The sequence below is a fragment of the Lepidochelys kempii genome, chromosome 9 (assembly GCF_965140285.1).
Source record: "Lepidochelys kempii isolate rLepKem1 chromosome 9, rLepKem1.hap1, whole genome shotgun sequence".
Taxonomy (NCBI): domain Eukaryota; kingdom Metazoa; phylum Chordata; order Testudines; family Cheloniidae; genus Lepidochelys; species Lepidochelys kempii.
The window spans coordinates 81,730,200-81,752,917 of record NC_136388.1 but is presented as its reverse complement, the minus strand read 5'-3'; the positions used below and the strand labels follow the sequence as shown (position 1 = coordinate 81,752,917).

Below are 22,718 nucleotides of genomic sequence, written 5' to 3'. Positions count from 1 at the left end.
AACTTTTTGGCCCAAGGGCCACATCTGGGTGGGGAAATTGCATGGCCATGAATGTAGGGCTGGGGCAGGGAATTGGGGTGCGGGAGGGAGTGCGGGGTGTGGGAGGGGGTGCGGCAGAGGAGGGGTGCAAGGTGTTCAAGGGGGCTCAGGGAAGGGGGTTGGGGTGCAGGAGACGGTGCGGGCGGGGACTCAGGGCAAGGGTGCAAGAGGGGTGTGGCAGGGAGCTCAGGGCAGGGGGTTGGGGTGTGGGGTGCAGGAGGGGTTTGGGGTGCAGACTCTGGCCCGGCACTGCTTACCTGGAGCAGCTCCGTGGTGGCAATGGCACACAGTGGAGCTAAGACAGGCTCCTTGCCTGCCCTGGCCCTGCGCCGCACTGCTCACCCATTCCTCCGAAAAACCTCTCACCTATATCTGAGCTATTGAAGTCCTCAAATCACATCCCTGCGGCACCTGGGGGAGGGGGTGCAGAGGGCTCTGAGCACTGCCCACGCCTGCAGGTACCTCCCCCAAAGCTCCCATTGGCCGTGATTCCCCACTCCCAGCCAATGGGAGCTGCAGGGGGTGGTGCCTTGAGGCAAGGGCAGTGCATGGAGCCCTTTGGCTCCCCTCCCCCAGGGTCCACAGAGATGTGGTGCCAGCCGCTTCCAGCAGCAGCACAGGGCCCACGGTGCCACAAGGGTGGCAATCCTGCAGGCCAGATCCAAAGCCCTGAGGGGCCGGATCAGGCCCGCGGGCCGTACTTTGCCCACCCGATATATACTGTAAACCATAACTATTCAACTCCATTGCAGAGAAAAATCTAATCCCGTTTTACCACTGCACATATGAACCAAGCTCAAAACAAAGCCAACTGACTGTGTAGGTGGAAGCAAATTGCACAGAAAAAGGGAGGAAGCCTCCAGAAGTTAATAGTGCACAATAGCAAATGCTAGCAGGAATTCATATTTAGAGAATTAATTACATTTCAGGGGGTTATTCCTTTCCCTGAATACCGAGGACTGGAGAAGAAGGTTTTACTTGTCTCACGGACCTTTATTATTCTATTTGCCTCCTTGTACCAGTCAAATCGGATCTGTTTTAAAGGCCTTCTAAACTGAGCTGGCATGGTCACTTCAAACTCTAGGGATGCTAACTAGAATGTTCCAAGTACAAATACTAATTCACAAACAACGTTCCTCGTGCATAAACTCTGTGGGGCAGGTACTCGTGTGTATGAACACATTGTGGGATTTACTGGAATATCAACATAATAGTATGGTGTGGGGGTTCCTATCTGTCACAGTTTGCAGAGATAAATGGGCTACAGGACCAGAATCTGCCACTCTCTCACTGAGCACTAGTTTTTTTCCTGGAGGGAGCGGTCTCATTGAAGCGAACTGGATTACTTGAGGAGTAAACCACTATTGAGCATGAGTTAAAATGGCAGACTCTGACTCAGAGTTATTTCAGCAGAAGCATATACTATAAAATCAAATCATGAACCTTTCAGACCTGAGCTATATTTTGAGGTAATCAGATATTCATTTCTCATATTTGTTTCAGACTACAATGGACCAAATTCATCTTGGATGCAAACAGGTAAAATACCTATTGAAATCAGTGGACATTACCCCCACTTGTTCTAAAATAAAATATGATTCCATTGCTTATTGCCAATATGTGACCTACTAAGATAAGGAAGGGAATTTATTCTGATTTTAAATTCTTTTTTTTTTTTTAAAAAGAACCTCCCTTACTTATATAATTTACTTATTTAGGTCCATATACTCTGATCTGTAAACTCTTACTTATGTGAGTAGTCCTTACTCACCAAGTTTTCCCTTTAAGTGAAGTGGGTTAATTCACATAGATGGCAAACTCTTCCGGGTAGGGACTTCAACTTTGGCCATTAAGCTCAAAACACATGTATGGCACCAGATAGATTTTTAATCTTTTCACTTGGGTTAACACCAGATTAGTAAAATGAAGTATTGAGCAGCTATGTCCTGCAAAGTCTACCTCAGACAAAGGATTCCTTTCATAGCCCTTCCATTTCCACAGTCATCCCTTCCAGTCTATGTGAATGAAGTCTAACAATTAAAGGACTGGGCGAAGCTGGAGATTCGTGGGTACTAGTTACCAACAAATATTCTCAGAAAATTAACATGGAGAGAAGAAAAAACAAAAGGGGCCCTGTTCACTCTTGACAAAACTAACCAATTACTTTTATTTTTTGTCTTCGAGTGATATTCACACCAATCAAGGAAAAACATTTGGGCCATGTGCATGTGAACATACATGACCTTTATTGGAGACAGGTGGGGTCATTAATTATACAGAAGTAACATCACACCATTCTCTTCCAATTTAATCCCATTTAGTTTCCTTATAAATCTGTAGCAAAAGTGCACTTTTAACAGTTCTTTTAATCTATAGTATATATTCTTTCAATATTCTCTCTCTCAAATCAGGTATTTTATTTGTAAAAATGTATCACCAGATATACAAAATACATGTATAGTGTTCTACATCACTTTTTTGTGTCGACTGTTTAGATTTGTTTTTTAAAATCAGTGCGCTCTCCTTTTTGCAAGAGTTACTGATGACAGATTTCTGTTAGTGTCACTATCCAGGGGCTCTGGGTTTTTCTGCGAACAAGGGGAGAGGACTGCTAACCAAGAGCAATTTTCACACAAGTAGGAACAACAAGATGACAAAAAAGATTTTACTGTTACTGATTAAATCTCTGAAAATGAGAGTACTTTGCATAATAAAAATCAGGAATTGACTGTCCATACATTTTCTTCTGGAGAAGGAGAGGTGGGAGGGGATGGAACTTGTACCCAATTGGAATATGCTAATATTTACTAACTTCCATTTTAAAAATAAAGGAATTAATTGCTAACAGGAGGTTACCAGTTGTGAAAGGGAACAACAGATAATGAGTACAGCCACCATAAAGGACTGCATGTATATGATGGGTCTTCATGAGGACAATATTTTGGTAAAAATATTCTATTTATCCCATACAAATCACAGAATTGCATAAATTAAATGTCCTCATAGATAACAATCACCAGTGCGTACTACGAAGTGCTGTACTAAGACCAACAAGGTAGAAGACAGCTTTGGTGTTATTTAACAAGATGAAGAAAGGAAAATATCAATTTCCACTCCTGGTTTAGAGCCAGCTATGACAAGCTTTGGCACTGTAACAGGACTTTTCAAAAAGAAAATTACAAAGGGTTTCAGAGATTTCTTATAAATTCCCTTTAATCTTTTCTTTCTAATTATCCTTGAGATTATACTATATACATTTGTAATGGACAGTTTCTTAAATTCAGTCTTCATAAGACAAATATACCTGTCCCCTGTTAAGCAAGGCCTATAGTGGCATATCAAACCAGAGAGCATTTTCAGGGGCAATGATTCACATGACAAAACTAATGTAACCAACCAGATGAAGAGGAACTCTTTGCAAGATAGTGTGTTAACCATTGTTTTTTGTTTTTCTTCCTTAATGGAAATTTCAAAGACTAGGAACAACTGGATTAGTTATGTAAATAATGCTTCCCTTGGTTAACTCTTCACAATTAGTGCTGCTTCTGTGTATTATCATAGGCAGATACGATCCTGCATCTGTTTACTATATACTGAATGAAATGCTGAACAGATCCTGTTTCAGAAGAGGGCACTTTTGGCGTATGCAATAGCTCCAAGAAATACTGTAACTTTAAACTTTCTATAACAACTTGTTGCAAGACATGCACTTTTAAAAGCTCAACTGCTTCTTTGCTTGAATTTGCAGCATTGTGGCTTTGAGAGTCAAACTTTTGCTTAAAAAATTAAAAAGTACAACAGATTAGGTTAAATGTGGGAAAAAAAATTACATCTTCTGGAGGGGGAATAGGATAGTAAAAGTTAAAAATATACAAAAAAGAGTGCTATTAGTGTTATCTAAAACCAAGATGATACATACTGAGGGATTTATAATGCTGCAGAAATAGCTTTGTGTCTACCTTTTTAAAAATTACAGACTTGACGTTTCCAGTGTTTTAGCACTGTACTGTTTCGCATGTCTGAGTCACCAAAAATATCCAGCAACTGGCTGCTGCTCATATCTCAAAATATGTGTTCAGCTGACACTGAATATTCAAATCATTCTGCTAAAATACAGAAAAACGACGATGACAGACTCCAAGGTATAGCCTCAGGCTGACACTGAATGGTAAAGAATTCCACAATGCTACTTTTAAAACCTTTCTTCAGTTCTTGAACAAATAAGCAGCCAGGTTTCAAGTAGAGGTAACCCAGATTTTGGAAGCTAGCAACGTAAAAAAAAAAAGCCCAGAAAGAAAATCAGAGCAAAAGCTCTTCTTGTTACAGAAGACAGCACTCATCCTCCAAGAAATGGCAGAGGTAAACCTTTCTTCTCCCTGCTGGATCTCTCATGGTCCTACAGCAATGATGAGGAATTGTTTCTGCTGTCACTGATGTCCTACTTGGGACATAACCTTGATCCCTTTTTTCTTTTATTTGTACACATTTATCATTTCAGTTTTAGTCTCTTGACTGGTAGAAGAGGATATATCCGGATTCTGAGTTTTTGGAAATGTCTGATGTTAACCCATAGAATTCTTCAATGGCCTGGGCATCAATTTTCTGCAATTCAACAAGACATTCAGATTAGACCCACTCAAAATAACCAACACTGAGCACACACCTCCCTCCCCCAATGAAATACTATTTTCAGTTTAGTATATGGAAGAAGTTGACTGAAAGCTACCCAATATTAATACACCAAACATTTCTTCAATAGATTAAACTGCTTAATTTGGAGAAGATTAAATCAGGATAAATTGATAAGACTATCAGATCAAAAAAATAGTGCACTGTGAAGCTACAGTGCACAAACAAGGGCTCTATGAAGGCCTGCTCTAAAAATTCAAGCTGACGTTCACCCTCAGCTCTTTCTACCAACTGGAGTCTCCAACTTCCCTTACCCAAAGCCATGCAGCCGGCATGCAGATGAAAAATAGTCTGCTATTAACATAGGAAAATATCTCCACCAGATAATAAGGAGTACACACAAAATTTTTAGTAAATTCAACAGGCAGTCTAAATGAACTGCTACCTCGCAAGAGGTTACTGGGGCTTCAAAAATGAAGAGAACTCCTGCACTACTGGTTACTAATCTGGATCACCTATCAATAATGTAACACACAATCACTATTTTCACATTAACTCTGTAAGAGTATACCACAAATGGAGCTTGCTCTCCCTGGGATCTAGTACAATGCTGACCAGTGTGATGTTGAGAACCTCATGAGTATTTAGACAGGGAAATAGCTTCTTTTCAATTCAGGCAGGAATACATTTCTTGTCTACACAATTTAAAATTGAGAGAAAATTACTGCAGGAAAGCACAGCCAGAAAAATTAGTTTGCATTTTGCTCTCAAAGTGGCGAGGCCTATGGTCATTATCTCTTGTGGGTGTGAACTCCGCGGTTGTGGTCCGTCTTCTGAGAATGAGTCATTTCTCATTATTAGTCAATAATTTCATTGTTCTAGGGGAATGCAGCTGTCCTGAGAGGCCAGTGTCAGGAAAAGAAGTCTCAGGCAGCAAGAGCTAATCCCATGTAAGACTGAATTTGATTTGGCAGTCAATGGGGAGCCAGTACAGAAACTGAAACACTGGAATGAATGCTCATGACCTCTGTTGCTAAGCAGACAATGGTTCCTTTAGTATTTTAAAATGCCTTTAGGTCACATGATCCACCAGAATAAGAGGATGGCCTGAGGTGGGGAGCCAAGAGGAAATCAGTCTAGAGCGACTGAAGCTGTAATCTCCTCTACTATCCCCAAAATAGAAGATTTGGGAACCAGAGAGAAACTAAGAATAGGAAAGAATTGGTGGGTGACCTTTAATACTATCCCACACAGCAGCAAAGATGGCCTTGGGATACCACAGAACCAAGATTCTAGGTCCAAAGAAGAAACTTTGGGTGGAGGAAACAGGGAACATTCTCTGCTTGAACACACAGAGGAAGGCCCCAAGCTACAACTTGTGTAAGGAACCTCATTAACACCAAAATGGCTATTAGTACTGAATAGGCAGGAGGTACAGTCCTTGGTATGAAGGAGCCTCTCAGAATAGGTAACATCTTGGTTCTGAGCTCACAGATCCATATGGAATCAAATATTCAGGACAAAAACAGTGGCCTTTTCTTTTTTTCCTTTCTCTACACTTCAGTTCTGAGGGAGAGAGCAATGGCACTGAGGCATCACGGTACTTGGGCCAAAGAGAGTATTTCCCTCATCAGATCAGGGGTCTCTTGGGATTCAGACTTCCACATGGCATTAAGCAAGGAATAAAGGCTCAATGCCAACTCAAATATCATACTGAGCTGCTTTAAGGGTGTATCCAGAGCTGAGATTCCTGGTCCTTTTGAGCCCTCAGGGTTAAGGTAGCACAAAAGGCATTTTTCAGTATGTGCACCTCAGTGGGACACAGGCAGCATTACATATGCAGGGCTGTTCAGCACATTTTCACATTACAATGGGCATCATTTGAAGCTGGTTACCTTGCCAGCTATCCTATGAAAATAAAAGGTGCCCAGTACAGAGAAACAATTCACACACAAATTAACTGCAACGATGTAACTACACTATTCTAGCTATAATTAAAAGCAGGAGAGTTTAGTAACAACCTAAAACACAGCAAACAGAAAGGCAGCTGGAGAAATCTAAAGGGACTCCAATTAGACATCCATCAGGAACTAGAGTATAGCACTGTAGCTCCATATATAATGTTCAGGCTGAATGATCAGTACCACAAGGGAACTTGCCTGCAGCTCCAACCACCAAAGCTTTCTAGAAGTTTCCAGTTAAGAAAATGCAAAGTGCACAGGCTGAACCAAGCATGTGAATTTATACAGTTGATACCCAAAGAACCACCAATTTGTTCCTTAGTATGTTTATGTGCATGAGGAACAAATTGGTTCTCTGAATATTGCCTGCACAGATCCAGCAACTTCAGCAACTGTTCTGGTGGTCTACTGTGAAAGCACTAGTCATAAAAATGAAAGCTGCCTGTAGGTGCACTCAATTTTGAAGAGAATGTACATTACCTACTTGATTAGGCCAGTACTTTTCTTTTTCCCCACCCACCTTATGAGCCTGGGGCAATACACACTTGGTAAGTTGCAAGAAAGATGCAACGAACACAAAATGGAATTACAAAAGATATGATTTGAAACAAGACATGCATTATGTCGTCTGAAAATCCAAATTCCTCAAATGCATGCGTTTCAAAATGCTCTGAAGTTCTGGGGAGAAGTATACGGGACAAATAAGCGTATTTTTCCAAAGTTCTTTTCCCAGAAAGCCTTGTATATGAATATTCAGGAAAGAAAGATCAGTCATTCTAAAAGAAAAAATACTCACAAAAGCATATTCACCAACAGACTTAATATAATTATTTGGCAGCTCTGCAAACATTCTCTGCTGTTAATTTAACTTAAATAAGAACTAGTTTACCATGAAATCAAGTCTATTTCCACTATCTAGCATTTTGAATATAACCTGGAAATATTCTTATAGATTCACTTATCCCACAAATATTTTTAAATTCTTTGATAGCATAGCTATATATCCTAACTCATTTCCACATTCACAGATTAACAAATTAGAAACAGAAAATAACTATTTGATTACCTTGTCTCCTCCCCCTTCCATAGCAGGATTGTTTTCCACCAATATACTCAAGAGTTTTGTCCAGCCTAGTTTTAAAGTAACAATCAGTTGATGTTTCCACCAATTCTCTTTGGGAGACTGTTCTACATCTTAACTAACCTGATATTAAGGGTTTTTTTGTTTGTTTTTTTTTTTTTTTGCTTTGCTATTGAACCTAAATTTTCTTTTATCATTTTCTGGTCCACCCAAAACAATACCTTTCCCTCCACAGCATTTACAACTCTCAAATAATAGTAAGAGTTATTGCTCTCCCGAGTAACTATTAGCTATGCTACAAATTTGTTCTTTTCATCTTTCCTCATAATTTGGGGGAACGAATGTGGATAGACACTCTCCCCTCTATTCCATATAGACATTTACACTGTGCTGCATCACTTTTGGTTGCTACAATGTGACAGCTTGCCAAGCTAATAGCATAGAAAAGTGCATTTACCCATATTGCTTTCAAGTAATTTGGCTTTGTATATTATTCTATTTGAAGTCATTTGCCTTTGGTATTTGACATGTGACAGGTTTTCACATATACTGTAATAATACACTTTTACCTAAATAACTTTCATTTACCTGATATTTTACTTGAAACTTGAACCTTCACCCAAGCAAAAATAAAACATGACTCTTTCACTTTTATTGCATTTAGCTAATCTTCAGACTAGTAAAAGAAGAGTAAGCTGCTTCCAATGTACATTTCAGATCCAAAAAATCATAGCATTTATAATAAAAAGGTGACAAAGCTTTTTGAAGTCTTACATTATGAAACCAATAGAGACAAAAAGATTTATCCTCTGCTCTTTTACAACTTGGCAAAGCATGCACAGAGGCTTTGGAGTTATCTGTTAGCAGACTCAGGAAGACAACTTTCTTCACTTTATATGTGTTTCATACTTAGCAGGTTAAATCTCCAGGGCTTGAAAAGTCTACTTGCCCACTTGTCCCTGGTGTGCAGGGACTTCCCCTGGCAAATAATAAGGTCTATGCCTGCTACTTCTGCAGAATCTAAGCTTTATTTTTATAAATTACTTTTTCATGCCTCATGATTGTGAACATATCTTTCTGAATTTGACCTGATGAAGTATTGAGTTTCCTGCAGTTTCTCTGCGATGCTAAGCAGCAGCAACATGACGGGAAACCAAAATGGTCAGTTTCAGAGCCACAAATCAAAATCTTGTGGGGAGCAATGAAACTGACAATGATTTCAATTTCACTCTGTAGTTTCTTGGACAAGCTAGAGCAGCAGCAGCAAGGAGCAAAGCTTTTTACAGGAACAGAGGACTCACAAAAGTAAACGGGACAGGCAGAGCTGCAGACAGACCCTGTTCCTGCTGCAGTGTAGGTCACCCCATCTCACTAATCATTACAGTAGTCAGGATGATTCCCAAAAACACATTATTCGGGGCAGGGTTGCTGAATCTGGGGTTGGAGGGCACAGATGGGGAATGGACAGGAGAGACATTGCTTTTCTGGCAGAGGAGGGTGGGAGGGGAGTTTCAAGTTTAGCAGGCACCTATCAGTTAGAAGCAGATATGAAAGACAGTCATTGAGTGGAGTTTCTTGGTAGGAATATTCTACACTCTTCCCAGTGGGACTGGACTTCAACAGGACTTTCATGCCTGGACCTTACTTATGCCAAACATTTCCATCCCTAATTTTTCAACTGTGACTTTCAGAACATATGGGATAGAAACTTGTTTTAAATGAAAACTCTCATCCTGCAGAAACTGATGACAAAATCCCCTGCCCTGCAGCCGCCACTCTCCTCCCCCTAATATGGGAAGGCTTCCCACTTGCCAGGGGATTTTTCAACTGCTGAATCTCCAGCTTTACAAGAGCTACATTCTGTATTCCCAATCCTGAGGAGCACAGTGAAGATTCAAGAGAGAAACAACTCACACAGACTATACTATTTTCAGATCAGTGAGATTATGAGGTAAACAATAAAATTTCAGGTTACTTTAAAGCATGACTCAGGTAAGAAAAGTAAATGAAAATCTGGCATCTTTGGAGGAGACAAATCTACTCTGTGTGTCTTCTAGACCAAGCCAGCACACATGCAAGAGATTAAATTGTATTCTGTTCTTACTCATGGTTCAGTACAGTTGCCATCAGTGTTTTCAGACAGAGAAATTTTGCTTTGGCCCATAAAATGAGCAAATCTGACATGGAAGACGTTGACTAAGAATATATAATAACATGGCTATTTTATGGCCTCTTTAAAAACCATACATGTTTTTAAAGGGATTACCTCAGTGCTACTACTAATCAGAGTTTGGACTTATTTTAAGGAGTGATCTAAAAAGGCCAAGAGATAAACCTTCATGTTTTTACAATACAGCTCAATGGGATATGCAACAAAATGCTACCACATGTGTGTATATATTTTAGATACATATGCAAAACATTTATAGGCAAATATTTTGTGGAGTATAAAATAAGTTTATTTTAGCTAAAGTATATCTAAATACTCTGCTAAAGATCAAAAATCCTATGGATATTTTCAGTATCTAACTACCCATGTGATCACAAGTCTCTGATTTTCTAACTCTTTCCACAGTTCTTGCTACCTGTCTGCAGCAAAAATCAAGAATCCTTCTTTTTACATACTCTTAACCTACAAAAGAAGATGAATGGGTGTTGAATTTAGTGTTGAGGTACAGCCATCAGAAATATTTAGGATCAAGCCGTTGACTCTAGATAGCAAACTGGTCTCAAGAGCGAGCCTGAGATATGGGAAAAAATACCCTGGTGTTTTACATTCTTAACAGGACAGTTGTGGTTGTACCAAATAGATGTCATCCTCAGTCTTCTGTCAAGTGACTAATGCAGCCCCTCAGTTGAGCACGGTTCTACAAGTCAATTATATATACACAAATCTGCTCAGAACTTGACGAGGATGCCCCATACACAGATTTTGTTACAAATCTTTCATGGATGCAAAATGAATTCCTAGATACTGAAATAGGATCCCTGCACATAGCTGGAAAATGGTACTGTCCATATTGTTTTCACAACATAAAAGCAATCTGTATACCTACCTCTACAATGTCGTCGTCAAACAGCAACCAAAAGCCATGGCTCTTCACTATGGTGATATAATGTCCACGGTTTGGACCGCTGTCAGGAAAAATGTCAAAGATTTATTACACTGATGCCTACATATGAAAAACGAAACATTTGTAAATAACTCAAGCTATTATAGGTGGAGCTGATAGTGTCACCTATGGTTAAGGTTCACCAATACTTTCCAGTGTAAGACCTTCTTTTCAATTGCCTATAACTTTGCCCAACCTTAACAGTTTGCCAAAACCTTAACACGCTGGGTATCTACCTCAGATTTACTTAAAAATAAAGAAAATAAAATTTCACCAAAAATGGTTCCATACAATGGTTTGGGTGAGAAGCTTTAGGGTCTCTGCTCTGGAGCAAGGATTTGATATTTAGAAACAGGAATGTGCCGTTTGCGATTCTCATGAAAAAATGCCCACATCAGCCAAGTTACAAACCTTTGGGGGAAAAAAATCTTAGTTTGTGCTGGTTAGAGACCTGTTAGAGTTTGACAGCTGCAGTCTCTGAAGATTCCATCTGTGCTGAGCATGCTTCAGACCAGAGCTGCAGGCACTCAGCTAGACTTTCTGTGCCATTGCTGCTTCCTGCTGTTGTGGCACTATCACCAGAACCGAGTGCAGAGAGACCCTCTCGTGTGTGCTCTCAGTACTCTCCTGTTGGAAGTGTGGTGGAGGAAGCTGCCAGATCCGAATGCAGCGGGGACCAGAGCCAGATCAGATGGGTAAGGGTTGCAAAGGAAGTAGATTGGGACAAGGAATTTTTGGAGTGTAATAATATACATTAGCACTAGGTAAGCCACCAACTGCTGACCTCAGACAGTGAGGGAGCAAGTTAAGGATAAAACAAGAAACTAAATTCTCACTTTTTCTGGCTTTATTTTGTGTTTAATTTAGGATCTGAACAACACAAAACATAAAATAACAGCTTTTTTAAAGGACTTTACTGTGTATCGGGAAAGTGATTCTGTAGCCCCATTCAGTGTTATGAACTTACTGGATTAACAATTTCTGCTTTAGAATGAATGTGTAAATTAAAGTGAAGTTATCAAAGCAAAATATTTTAAACAGATGTTTTAAAAAATCTAAAATATATAGAAAATAAATTTGTACCTGGTCTATCCTGATATGTTAAGTTCCAGCCTGATACAAGTTTACAATGGAGCTGTGGAACTGCTAAAAAAAGCCAGTGTTTACAAAACAGCAGCTCTAGAGCACAACTGGTGACCCCTTCAATAAGGCAAAGTCACACTAACCGCCATTTCTATATATCATTACTGAAAGCTGTATTTATGCTTATTGGAATGTGTGTCACAGATAGCAAACCTAGGAACTAGCCTTGCAGACTCACAAGAGAAAGTTTGCAGGATAGGACCCTTTTTTTTTACATCATCAATATGTTGTATGAAAATGTATTTCAGAACTATATCACAATCTCAGAACCATGTACAGCATAGACAGCATAAATAATTCAACAGATACCGGCATGTGTTTGGTTTTGCTGGCTCTCTAATTTCGACACTGATCCTTTGGAAATATTCTATAGACCTTATGCTAGATTTCCAACTAGTTAAGATTTACCCCCCACTCCAAAAAAACAAAGAACACATAATCCCCGACCATCCCATTCTAAAGCCTGGTCTAATCTGAAGCATAATATCAGCATAGCTTCAGGGTTGTAAAAAAACATACCTCAACCGACATATCTATACTGACATAACCCCCAGCATACACACAGTTATGTTGACCCAAATAGTCTTCTTTTGATGTAGCTAGCTTTGTTCACAGAGGTGTCCCTACACCAACAGAAAAACCTCTTCTGTTGGTGTAGGCTGTGTCTACTCTACAGGGCTATCCTGGCCTAGCCATGCTAGTACAGTCTCAACATAGTGTAAACATATCCCATTTTTGACTTCTGTGAGTAACATTTTATCTTTTCTTACATAATGCAGTGTTTGCAATGGCTTTTCTATTTGCATCAAGTTTTTTATAAAAAATATTTGTTTTTCAATTATTTTAATTCGGTTTTAATCATGCTGGATCAAACCTGTGCAGCTGATTTAAAAAGCAGTATGCAATCTAACCACTTGGTGGCACCAGCATTTTTAAAAAAAATGTAATGATCTAGCAAGTCACAACATACAAACTGATTCTATTTTGAGAACTTTATTATTCCAAGAATTGCTTTATTTCATTTAGCTTTCCTGGAAGCTTTAGCATGTTTTAAAGCTATATAAAAAGAACAAGGCTGAGACTGTGCATACTGAATAGAAAAATAGGCTGAAAATATTTTCAAAAAAATGTTTAAATGTAAAAACATGTAAAAACCTTTTTATTCCTTCAGTTAATTAGCTTAGATGTTGCTGAGATTGTTCTACATTGTCAGCTGCTGCAGCGGTATTCAAATGTACATGAATGACCAGGTGAGTTAATTTTCATGGATCAGGTTTCAGAGTAGCAGCCGTGTTAGTCTGTATTCGCAAAAAGAAAAGGAGGACTAGTGGCACCTTAGAGACTAACCAATTTATTAGAGCATGAGCTTTCGTGGGCTACAGCTCACTTCACCGGATGCGTTTTCATGGAAACTCATGTAAAACTCAGAAAGCACTGGAGACATACCTGCCACAGTGAACTACTACAGCCACAAGGTCATACATTCTGTCAGGGTTTGTAGCATCTCCTGAAGTATTAAAGAGCCGAAGCTCCAAGGGAAAGACTACACGATAGGAGAGTTTGGTGTATCGATGCAGCTGGTCCATGTATTTGAACCTTTTTAAGTGCAGAGCTAGAATCATGGGCAACTTCTTCACTCTCATTCTGGACCATAAAATATATTAAACATAAAACATCACATTAGAAAATACTCCTTACATTAGATAAACCTTTTAAAAGAAAATAATTAGAATTTGTGTTTAAACGATTAAAAAAAGTTTAATCGTAAATTCAGTTTTAATGAAGATGATTTGTGAAGAGCTGCTTTTTATACAAGCATTTTGGTACAAGTGGGAAAGATTTATAGCACAACTGACATCCACATGCAAGACAGCTGCTTGCCTATGCTGAACAAATCAGCTTTCATCATATCAGGAAAGTGGAAAATGGAATAAACCTCTGTCCTTCAGGCCTGGCTTCTATTAACTAAGAAATGAAAAAAATAGATTTTCTACAACATCTGTGGCTGAAGGGGAAAATGTTCTGGAGGCATCAAACTGATTACAACTAACAGGGAAAAAGGAGTGATGTCTGGTAGTTCTTTAGGGGACGAATGTGAAACTGACCATTTGGGATCTCCTCTGATTGTAGGAGCTGCTCCGAATTTATATTTTCCCTGACATTTCCCCACCTAGAATGTCAGTTATTCTGTGGTTTCAAAGAATTGCCATTGGATTAATATTGTAAATTTACTAGGGCTGTCAAGCGATTAAAAAAATTAAACACGATTAATCACACGATTTAAAAGAACTGCAATTGCGTGATTAATTGCGCTGCTAAACAATAATAGAATACCATTTATTTAAATATTTTGGATGTTTTCTACATTTTAAAATATATTGGTTTCAATTACAACACAGAGTACAAAGTGTACAGTGCTCACTTTATATTTATTTTTGATTACAAATATTTGCACTGTAAAAAAAACAAAAGAAACAGTATTTTTGAATTCACCTTATGCAAGTAGTATAGTGCAATCTTTTTATCATGAAAGTTGAGCTTAGAAATGTAGAATTATGTACAAAAAACTGCATTCAAAAATAAAACCATGCAAAAACTTTAGAGCAGGGTGGGCAAACTTTTTGGCCCGAGGGCCATATCTGGGTACAGAAATTGTATGGTGGGCCATGATTGCTCATGAAATTGGGACTTGGGGTGCAGGAGGGGGTGAGGGCTCTGGTTGGGGGTGTGGTCTCTGAGGTGTGTCCAGAAATGAGAAGTTCAGGGTGCGGGAGGGGTCTCTAGGCTGGGGTTGGGATGGGGGGCGGGTTCTGGGGTGGGGCTGAGGATGAGGGGTTGGGGGAGCAGGAGGGTGCTCGGGGCTGGGATCGAGGGCTTGGGAGGGCAGGAGGGGAAATCAGGGGTGGGGCATCGGGTTGGGGCATGGGAGGGGGTCAGGGGTGCAGGCTCTAGGGTGTGTTTACCTCAAGCAACTCCCAGAAGCAGCAGCATGTTCCCACTCTGGCTCCTACATGGAGGCACAATTCTGCATGCTGCCCCGTCCGCAGGCACCACCCCTGCAGCTCCCATTGGACCAACAACCCATGTGGTTCCTGGCCAATGGGAGTTGAGGGGGTGGCACTTAGGGCAGGGGCAGCGTGCGGAACCCCCTGGCTGCCCCTATGCGTAGGAGCTGGAGTGGGGACATGCTGCTGCTTCTGGGAGCCGCGTGGAACGAGGCAAGCCCCCAACCCCGCTCCCCTGCTGGAGCACGGCAAGCTCCGGACCCTGCTCCTCAACAGAGCTCAAGGGCCGGAGTAAAATGTCTGGAGGGCCAGATGCGGCCCCCAGGCCGTAGTTTGCCCACCCCTGCTTTAGCGCCTACAAGTCCACTCAGTCCTACTTCAGCCAATCACTCAAACAAGTTTGGTGACAATTTGCAGGAGATAATGCTGTCCACTTCTTGTTTACGTCACTTGAAAGTGAGAACAGGCATTCGCATGGCACTGTTGTAGCCAGCATCGCAAGATATTTACGTGCCAGATGCGCTAAAGATTCTTATGTCCCTTCATGCTTCAACCACCATTCCAGAGGACGTGTCCATGCTAATGACAGGTTCTGCTCGATAACTCGATCCAAAGCAGAGCGGACTGATGCACGTTCGTTTTCATCATCTGAGTCAGATGTCACCAGTAGAAGGTTGATTTTCTGTAGTTTCCACATCGGAGTGTTAATCTTTTAAGACTTCTGAAAGCATGCTCCACACCTTGTCTCTCTCATATTTTGGATGGCATTCAGATTCTTAAACCTTGGGTCAAGTGCTGTAGCTATTTTTAGAAATAACACGTTGGTACCTTCTTTGTGTTTTGTCAAATCTGCTGTGAAAGTGTTCTTAAGACGAACATGTGCTGGGTCATCTTCCGAGACTGCTATAACATGAAATATATGGCAGAATATGGGTAAAACAGAACAGGAGACATACAATTCTCCCTCAAGGAGTTCAGATTTTTTATTCAATTTGATTCAATTCAAATTTAATGAATGTATTTTTTTTAATGAGCGTCATCAGCATGGAAGCATGTCCTCTGGAATGGTGGCCGAGGCATGAAGGGGCATACGAATGTTTAGATTATCTGGCACGTAAATACCTTGCAACCACCTGCTACAAAAGTGCAATGCCATGCAAAAATTTGCCTGTTCTCACCGTCAGGTAAATAAGAAGCAGGCAGCAGTATCCCCCATAAATGTAAACAAATTTGGTTTTTTTAGTGATTGGCTGAACAAGAAGTAGGACTGAGTGGATATGTAGGCTCTAAAGTTTTACACTGTTTTGTTTTTGAGTGCAGTTATATAACAAAAAAATAATCTACTTTTGTAAGTTACACTTTCACGATAAAGAGATTGCACTTCAGTACTTGTATGAGGTGAACTGAAAAATACGATTTCTTTTGTATATCATTTTTACAGTGCAAATATTTGTAATCAAAATAATATAAAGTGAGCACTGTTCACTTTGTATGCTGTGTTGTAATAGAAATCAATATATTTAAAAATGAGAAAAACATCCAAAAATATTTAATAAATTTCAATTGGTATTCTATTGTTTAACAGTACGATTGTGATTAATTTTTTAAATCGCAATTCATTTTTTTGAGTTAATCACGTGAGTTAACTGTGATTAATCAACAGCTCTAAAATTTACACTAACATATGTCCCCACCAAGAGAGAACATTAACATTTTCCAGCATATCCTAACCTTACCTCTTCTGTGCTTCCTGTTTACTGCGACACTGCTCACAGTAATATTTATATTCACTGCATAAAGTCTCAGTATTACTGAACCCCCTGTGGAAGTTGAGAGCAAAAAAAAAAATGAATTACAAACACGTGGGAACCTTAGTCAAAACCTCTACTTAACACTTTACTATCCTGCTGCTATCACAGAAAAGAAATATACCCCAGATGAAGATTTCTCTCTTAAACAAATTTCAGAGTAACAGCCGTGTTAGTCTGTATTCGCAAAAAGAAAAGGAGTACTTGTGGCACCTTAGAGACTAACCAATTTATTTGAGCATAAATAAACTTGAGCATAAACTTGTCCCAGTCTCATGTTGTGGGATCTAAGATTCCAGCCAAAGAAATTTGGATATGGCTCCCTTCAGAACATGAACTGGCCAGTATCTGATCATCAGTCAGACCGAGAAGTAGAGTACACAGCAGTATATAGGCTGTCATGGGTTTTGGTTGTACAATTATCTAGTTCACACCTATTGTGTGATATTTGGGGACATGTACAAAAATTAAAACTCATTAACTCTGGCCATAATTTTGCCCACAAAAGCACATAAGCACCCCCCAACTCACTCATCATTAGTGCCATTAGCAGCTATTAAAAAGCTGGGTCCAATGGATGCATCTTGCAAAGTGCTGGTTTGATAAGCTTGGGCTTTGACAGGCTATCAGAGAGTGAATTCTAAAGCAGAGAGCTGTTCAACAAGAATGCCCTGTTGCCTGCCCTCAGAAGCTCAAGCATTCTTTGGCAAAGAGCAGGAGCATTTCAGCAAAATGCAGCAGCAGGATGACAAAGTAAAAATGTTTTGAAAACAAACAGCAATACTTAGTTTTGAGAAACTCTGAACACATGACGTAGCATTAACAGCCTTAGAAGACACAATTAAATGGATAATTCTTATAGTTTTGGTAGACTTTCTGTATAACAGGATCTTGAGCAGAATTTATTAGTTTACGGTAAGCTTGGGTCCTAAACTGCTGCACAACTGAATACCCAAGTAGCCACTCCATTCAGAATGTGTGCAGATGTGTTTCTTTCAACCAGATTCCTTTTCATTTACCTTAGGCAGTGTGTAATTGATGTATTTTGTTCCACATCAACCGATAGGTCCAGGAAGTCCTCATCTTTGCTACTAACCTTAAAAAAAATAAATACTTCATTGCGGCTTGGAATCTGGCAGGTTTAGAATTGCTTCAAGTCCCTGAAATGGTACAGATGTGATTGCAAGTAGGAAGCTTCAGAATTTGACGAATGTATAAATGCAGTAAGAGGCCCTTTCCTGCACTACTCAAGAAATACTGTAACAATCTGAAGTGTAGTTACAGTCCAAAAAGAGACTATGTAAAAAAAGAACCTCCTTGTACAACAACTTCCCCGTGTGCCTGCAAGTCATATCTGCCTATTTTACTGAAAAACCAAGTTTTTGCCACTGACGGCACTCAGACAGCTAGACAGGCTTTAAATGGATTCTATTCTACTTTGTACAGCAATACAATTATCTGCCATATTTCACTCTTCAGGATATGAGAGACAGAAAGAGCTGGATTTTCAGATGCTGGGGTGAGTGATAAGGCCTGGCCATTAGGAAAACAATCTTTTGACTTGTGAGCCAATCACATTTAGTCTCAAAATCCCTCAGAAAGAGCCCCATTTGGTGCCATTTTTTAGAAGTCCCTTTTTAGAGCATAACAATAATTTAGATTTAAAATGCTGACTAGTATTTGGAGCTATTTGAAAAAATGTTGCTATCCAATATTATACTAATTTTTCTTTTCCTCCCAATGGGGCTTTCATGTTTGAAATACTGTTAAACCAATGATTACATGACTAAGTACAAATTCCCAGCCCAAAAGTGGTTCTTTCAGTTTCAGTCTTTCTGCTCCCTCCTTCATTCTCAACACAGTAATTATGGATTAAAAACAAGAAATGTAATCTTTTGACTTGAAAACACGTGGTTAAAACACAAATTCATGAGTACCTTTCCCAGACTTGAAGAAGAGGTTTGTGTAGCTCAAAAGCTTCTCTCTCTCACCAACAGAAGTTGGTCCAATAAAAGATATTACCTCACCTACCGAGCCTCTAACATCCTGACACCAACATGGTTACAACACCATTGCAAATTTAACTATTGTAAGTAAACGGTGAGTAACTCTTGTGGAAACACAACATACACTATGACCGTCACAAGAAATTACAACAGGACAAAAAGGCGGCTCATATCAGCCAGGTGCAAACTGCTTTGGTGGAAATGGGGAGAGGGAAGGAAAGGACCCTGCATTTTTACTAAGGAACATACCTTCATGAGCATTAGTTTGAATGGACAGCTGATACAGTCATAAAATAGGTTAGGTTCAATTTTTAATCAGAAAATGTTCAATTTCATCTACCCTAATAAATGAAAAAATTTGTTTAGAACTAGGGAAAATGGTCCAGTGCCTTTTAAAATCAAATAAAGAGATGTTTTGTTTTTCAACATACAGCTTCACAGTTAAGACATCTGGTTTCGTTGGTTAGTGTTCCCTGGAAGATTTCATGGACCCATGTCAGATCAGTCTTGTCTCCTTCCTCACTCTCAATACTGCCATTCTGGAGTTTGCCATTCTGTTTCTCCTGTTTTTTCTCTTCTTGTAGTAAGTCAGCAATAGTGTTTAGTAGGTAGTTTAGGAATTCATGTGCATCTTGCTGCATATAATTATCAAATAACTCTGGAAAGGAAACAGAAAAGATTGGGAAGAATAAAAGAGCATAACAACAATGCTATTGTTAAGCACAAACTTTATAAGGCCACTCTGCTCTTGTGAAGCACTGCATGTTCTTTTCTATAATTTTTACATTCTTTTAGCCACTGCTATTAGTTAACAGTATTTAACTCTCTAAATCATTTCAGTATACACTATGTTAAAGATGCTATACAGAACAGAGCTGTAATTATGTAGTTTTATGTAGTTCTAGCAACAGATGTTTTGGACTTCAGGTTACTCTCTCTTTTAGAAGGCAGCCTTCTAAAAATTAATTAAGCTCCTTAAGTTAAGGGCGGCTGGCCTGGCAAACATGTAAAATTGGCTTCGTAGATTGTTTTGGGGAGTGAGGGTAAGATGAGTAAGTTCAGATGTGCTGCAAGGGACCACTGGTACATGAAGTCCAATATCTTACCTCATGAGGAAAATGAAAAAAATCCTATAACAGTAAATCAATGATATCTTTTCAAGCCAAATCAGAGATTGTAAATTAACATGCACAAAGGCTCTTCACAACTAGTCCTGGGAAATAACTACTGGATTCCCAATACAAAGAGAGAAACTGATTACCTATTACTTTTTTCTTGCCCTGAATACAGCAGAGAAAGAGGGCGAGAGTGACTTTAAGCCACCGCTGAGCTTCCCTAATCTGGCCCTCTCTATGTGTGTACCCAGTTCATTGTACAACTTAAAGCATTGCCAGTGATGCTCTAAGTTGTAATGGCTTGTTACAGATCTCTATACTGGCATTATACTAGCACAGAATAGCCAGGGCATCAAAAGCTCCCTACCCGCTGTGTGATTGGCCGACATCAGGATGGAATCACTAAATCAGATGGAAAACCCACCTAAAATAAAGATACTTTACAGGGACCATCTACACACTCTTTATACTACACAAGTGGTGAAAATTCGTACCACATAAATTGGGGCATGAACCTTTTAAAATCCAGTTAGTAAAACTTGCTAAATGTCAGTCCCTAGATACACTTGAAAAGAGCTCAGGTTACTTAAAAATGAGCAGCCTAATATCCTAATATTGAAATTTGATCAGGTACTTCAGTTATTAATTTACCATTTTCTTTCCTCAACCGGGAAATAAATTTCTTGGGTGGGATGACCCCCACCTTCTTCTTTTGTGTGGCAATGCTGTTGAAGAGATCAGAGAGGCACGTAAGGAGGCTTTCCTTCTTCCGGGGCTGGACCTTGTATGCCAAAACTTTTTCCCGAAACGGACGACAAAAATAAAGTGCCTGTAGGACTGAGTTGCAGTAGCAGGTATTGCCAAACTGGTTAAAACAGAACAAGAAATATTTCCATTATTACATCTGTTAAAAAGAAACTAACAAAGAGAGACTGGGGAAGCTAAGGACAAACAACAGAGGGGTACAAAAACTAATATGGAGAGAAATATTTTTATGAAATTAAAAAACTTCATAACTACTTTTCTAACTGAGACATTCCATCTGAAATGCTGGAAACCTAAATCACAGCAGCATGAGAACCAAAACGTGAACGACAGATCATGACAATTTCTTTGTCTGAACATAGCAAACTGCAACACAAAGTGTGAAAAATGAGATTTTTAAAATTTTGTCTATAGTTATATAATAAAGTAAGGTTTTCTGCATAAGATTTTTAGCATGATAGACCCATCCAAATTTTGGTGTTCTGAGCAATCACTTATTGCAAAGGTATTGATAACTCACATTTGTAATTCTGGCAAAGAAACAGACTAATGACCTTTCTAATTAAATATCCATGTTAAGTAGAGAGGAAGCCTATTTTTATGGAAGATGTTACCAAGGGCCTTCTAAAAAAACTTTTTACTGTTATGAGCAGGTATCCTCAATAGTTATAGTGAGGAACATTCATAGTACTAGGAACATCTTACTAATAGAAAAAAGTAAAAGGAAACACTGAAAGGATACTTACTGAATTTGCATTCTTTACAACCGCAGGAGAGTTTTAAATGAAAACTATACAAAGGTTCATCAGTCAAGATATTTTTAAAAGTGACTTTTGGGACAGAACTTGATGAACCTTGAAGGGGCTTCATTTTCAGAAGCCCTTCCAAAGTGGCTCAATTTAGACATGCAAAAGCTAAGGCAACAGAGTCACTAGTCATTGTTTCAAATCTTGGCCATAATTCCCATCGGATGGGAGTAATTGAAAGTAAACATTAGATCAAACTGGTTTCAATCTTGGAAGCCCAGATAGTGTGTAAGTAAATTTTCTCAAACAAAGTTTCAATTACCACAATGCTTTATCAAAGACCCTCTCTAAAATAGACCAGAATTACAGTATCTGGGTAAATTAGGCCAAGCATCTTACAGCTTTTAGAAAACAATGATCAAGAATGGTACATATTAATGAATAATGAGTATGTGCTGTGGATCAAATGGGAAATTTTAGCATTGATTATATGACCTAAAGGTCAAAAGATTATCCTATATTTCAGGGGATTGAACTAATACTAGCAGAGTTTCATCTGGATCTTAACACACACCAATTTAAAGGTGGCATGATTGACAAGAGCAGCAGCTGGGTGGAACAGATTCTCCATTATGGGTGCTGAAGCAGTATTGCTTTCTCTCATTTCTTATGTAACTATGTTAATATAATACCTTTATCAAACTTACCAAGGATCTGGATCAAAGCAGCTATCTTATCTACAAGTTTTTTTCTGGTGGTAATTTAGTTAGTATTAAAATTCTATTTTATTTCACAAGCAACCACCATAGTTAATTTTATTGAGGGGAGGGCTATGTGTATGGGGGATAATCCAATGAATGTCCGCTAAGAGAAGGCTATTCCAGGGTTTGCCACAGGCAGGTAAAACTAGCGAGTGACAGCATGGTTATTAGTCCTGCACAGGCCTGAAGCTGCAGTCACTGATAGGTCTCTCAGTGGCACCTAAGCCCATAATGTGGACATAAGGAGCAAAATGACAGGATGGTAACTGGTAGCATCACTGTATCCCTTGTGATCAGTTCTATTACAGTATTGTAACAAGGTCACAATAGGTGGATTCAGATTTTATGTTTGCCTGTGTCAGATACCAATATGCCTTTTGAGACAAAAAGTAACACATTAAGTATTTCCTGTTTACAATGAAATATTGGCAAAAACACATGATGCAGAGATATCTAAGAGCAGCTGTTTTACATCTGCCATATCTGAAGGCTGTGTCATTAGAGGACAGGGCTGATGGTATGTAATGTCTAGAGGCGATGTGTCCC

General features: G+C 39.3%; 1 protein-coding gene across 4 annotated transcripts in view; it reads right to left on the bottom strand.

The window, feature by feature from the left end:
• Window positions 1-2,266: 2,266 nt before the first annotated feature.
• Window positions 2,267-22,718, bottom strand: part of LOC140917720 (ubiquitin carboxyl-terminal hydrolase 12) — a 39,415-nt gene continuing 18,963 nt past the window's right edge. For 2 of the 4 annotated variants that reach the window (XM_073361100.2, XM_073361098.2), the window contains 7 exons: window positions 20,552-20,765; window positions 19,217-19,443; window positions 17,799-17,875; window positions 16,708-16,791; window positions 13,413-13,610; window positions 10,767-10,845; window positions 2,267-4,641 (listed from right to left, as the gene is read on the bottom strand). In XM_073361100.2, coding sequence (XP_073217201.1) covers window positions 4,540-4,641; window positions 10,767-10,845; window positions 13,413-13,610; window positions 16,708-16,791; window positions 17,799-17,875; window positions 19,217-19,443; window positions 20,552-20,765 — 981 coding nt within the window. In that variant the 3' untranslated portion in view covers window positions 2,267-4,539. Of the gene's footprint in view, window positions 4,642-5,239; window positions 5,364-7,695; window positions 7,761-10,766; window positions 10,846-13,412; window positions 13,611-16,707; window positions 16,792-17,798; window positions 17,876-19,216; window positions 19,444-20,551; window positions 20,766-22,718 lie in introns of all 4 variants that reach the window. The other 2 variants (XR_012160960.1, XM_073361101.2) reach the window with 2 other exon arrangements.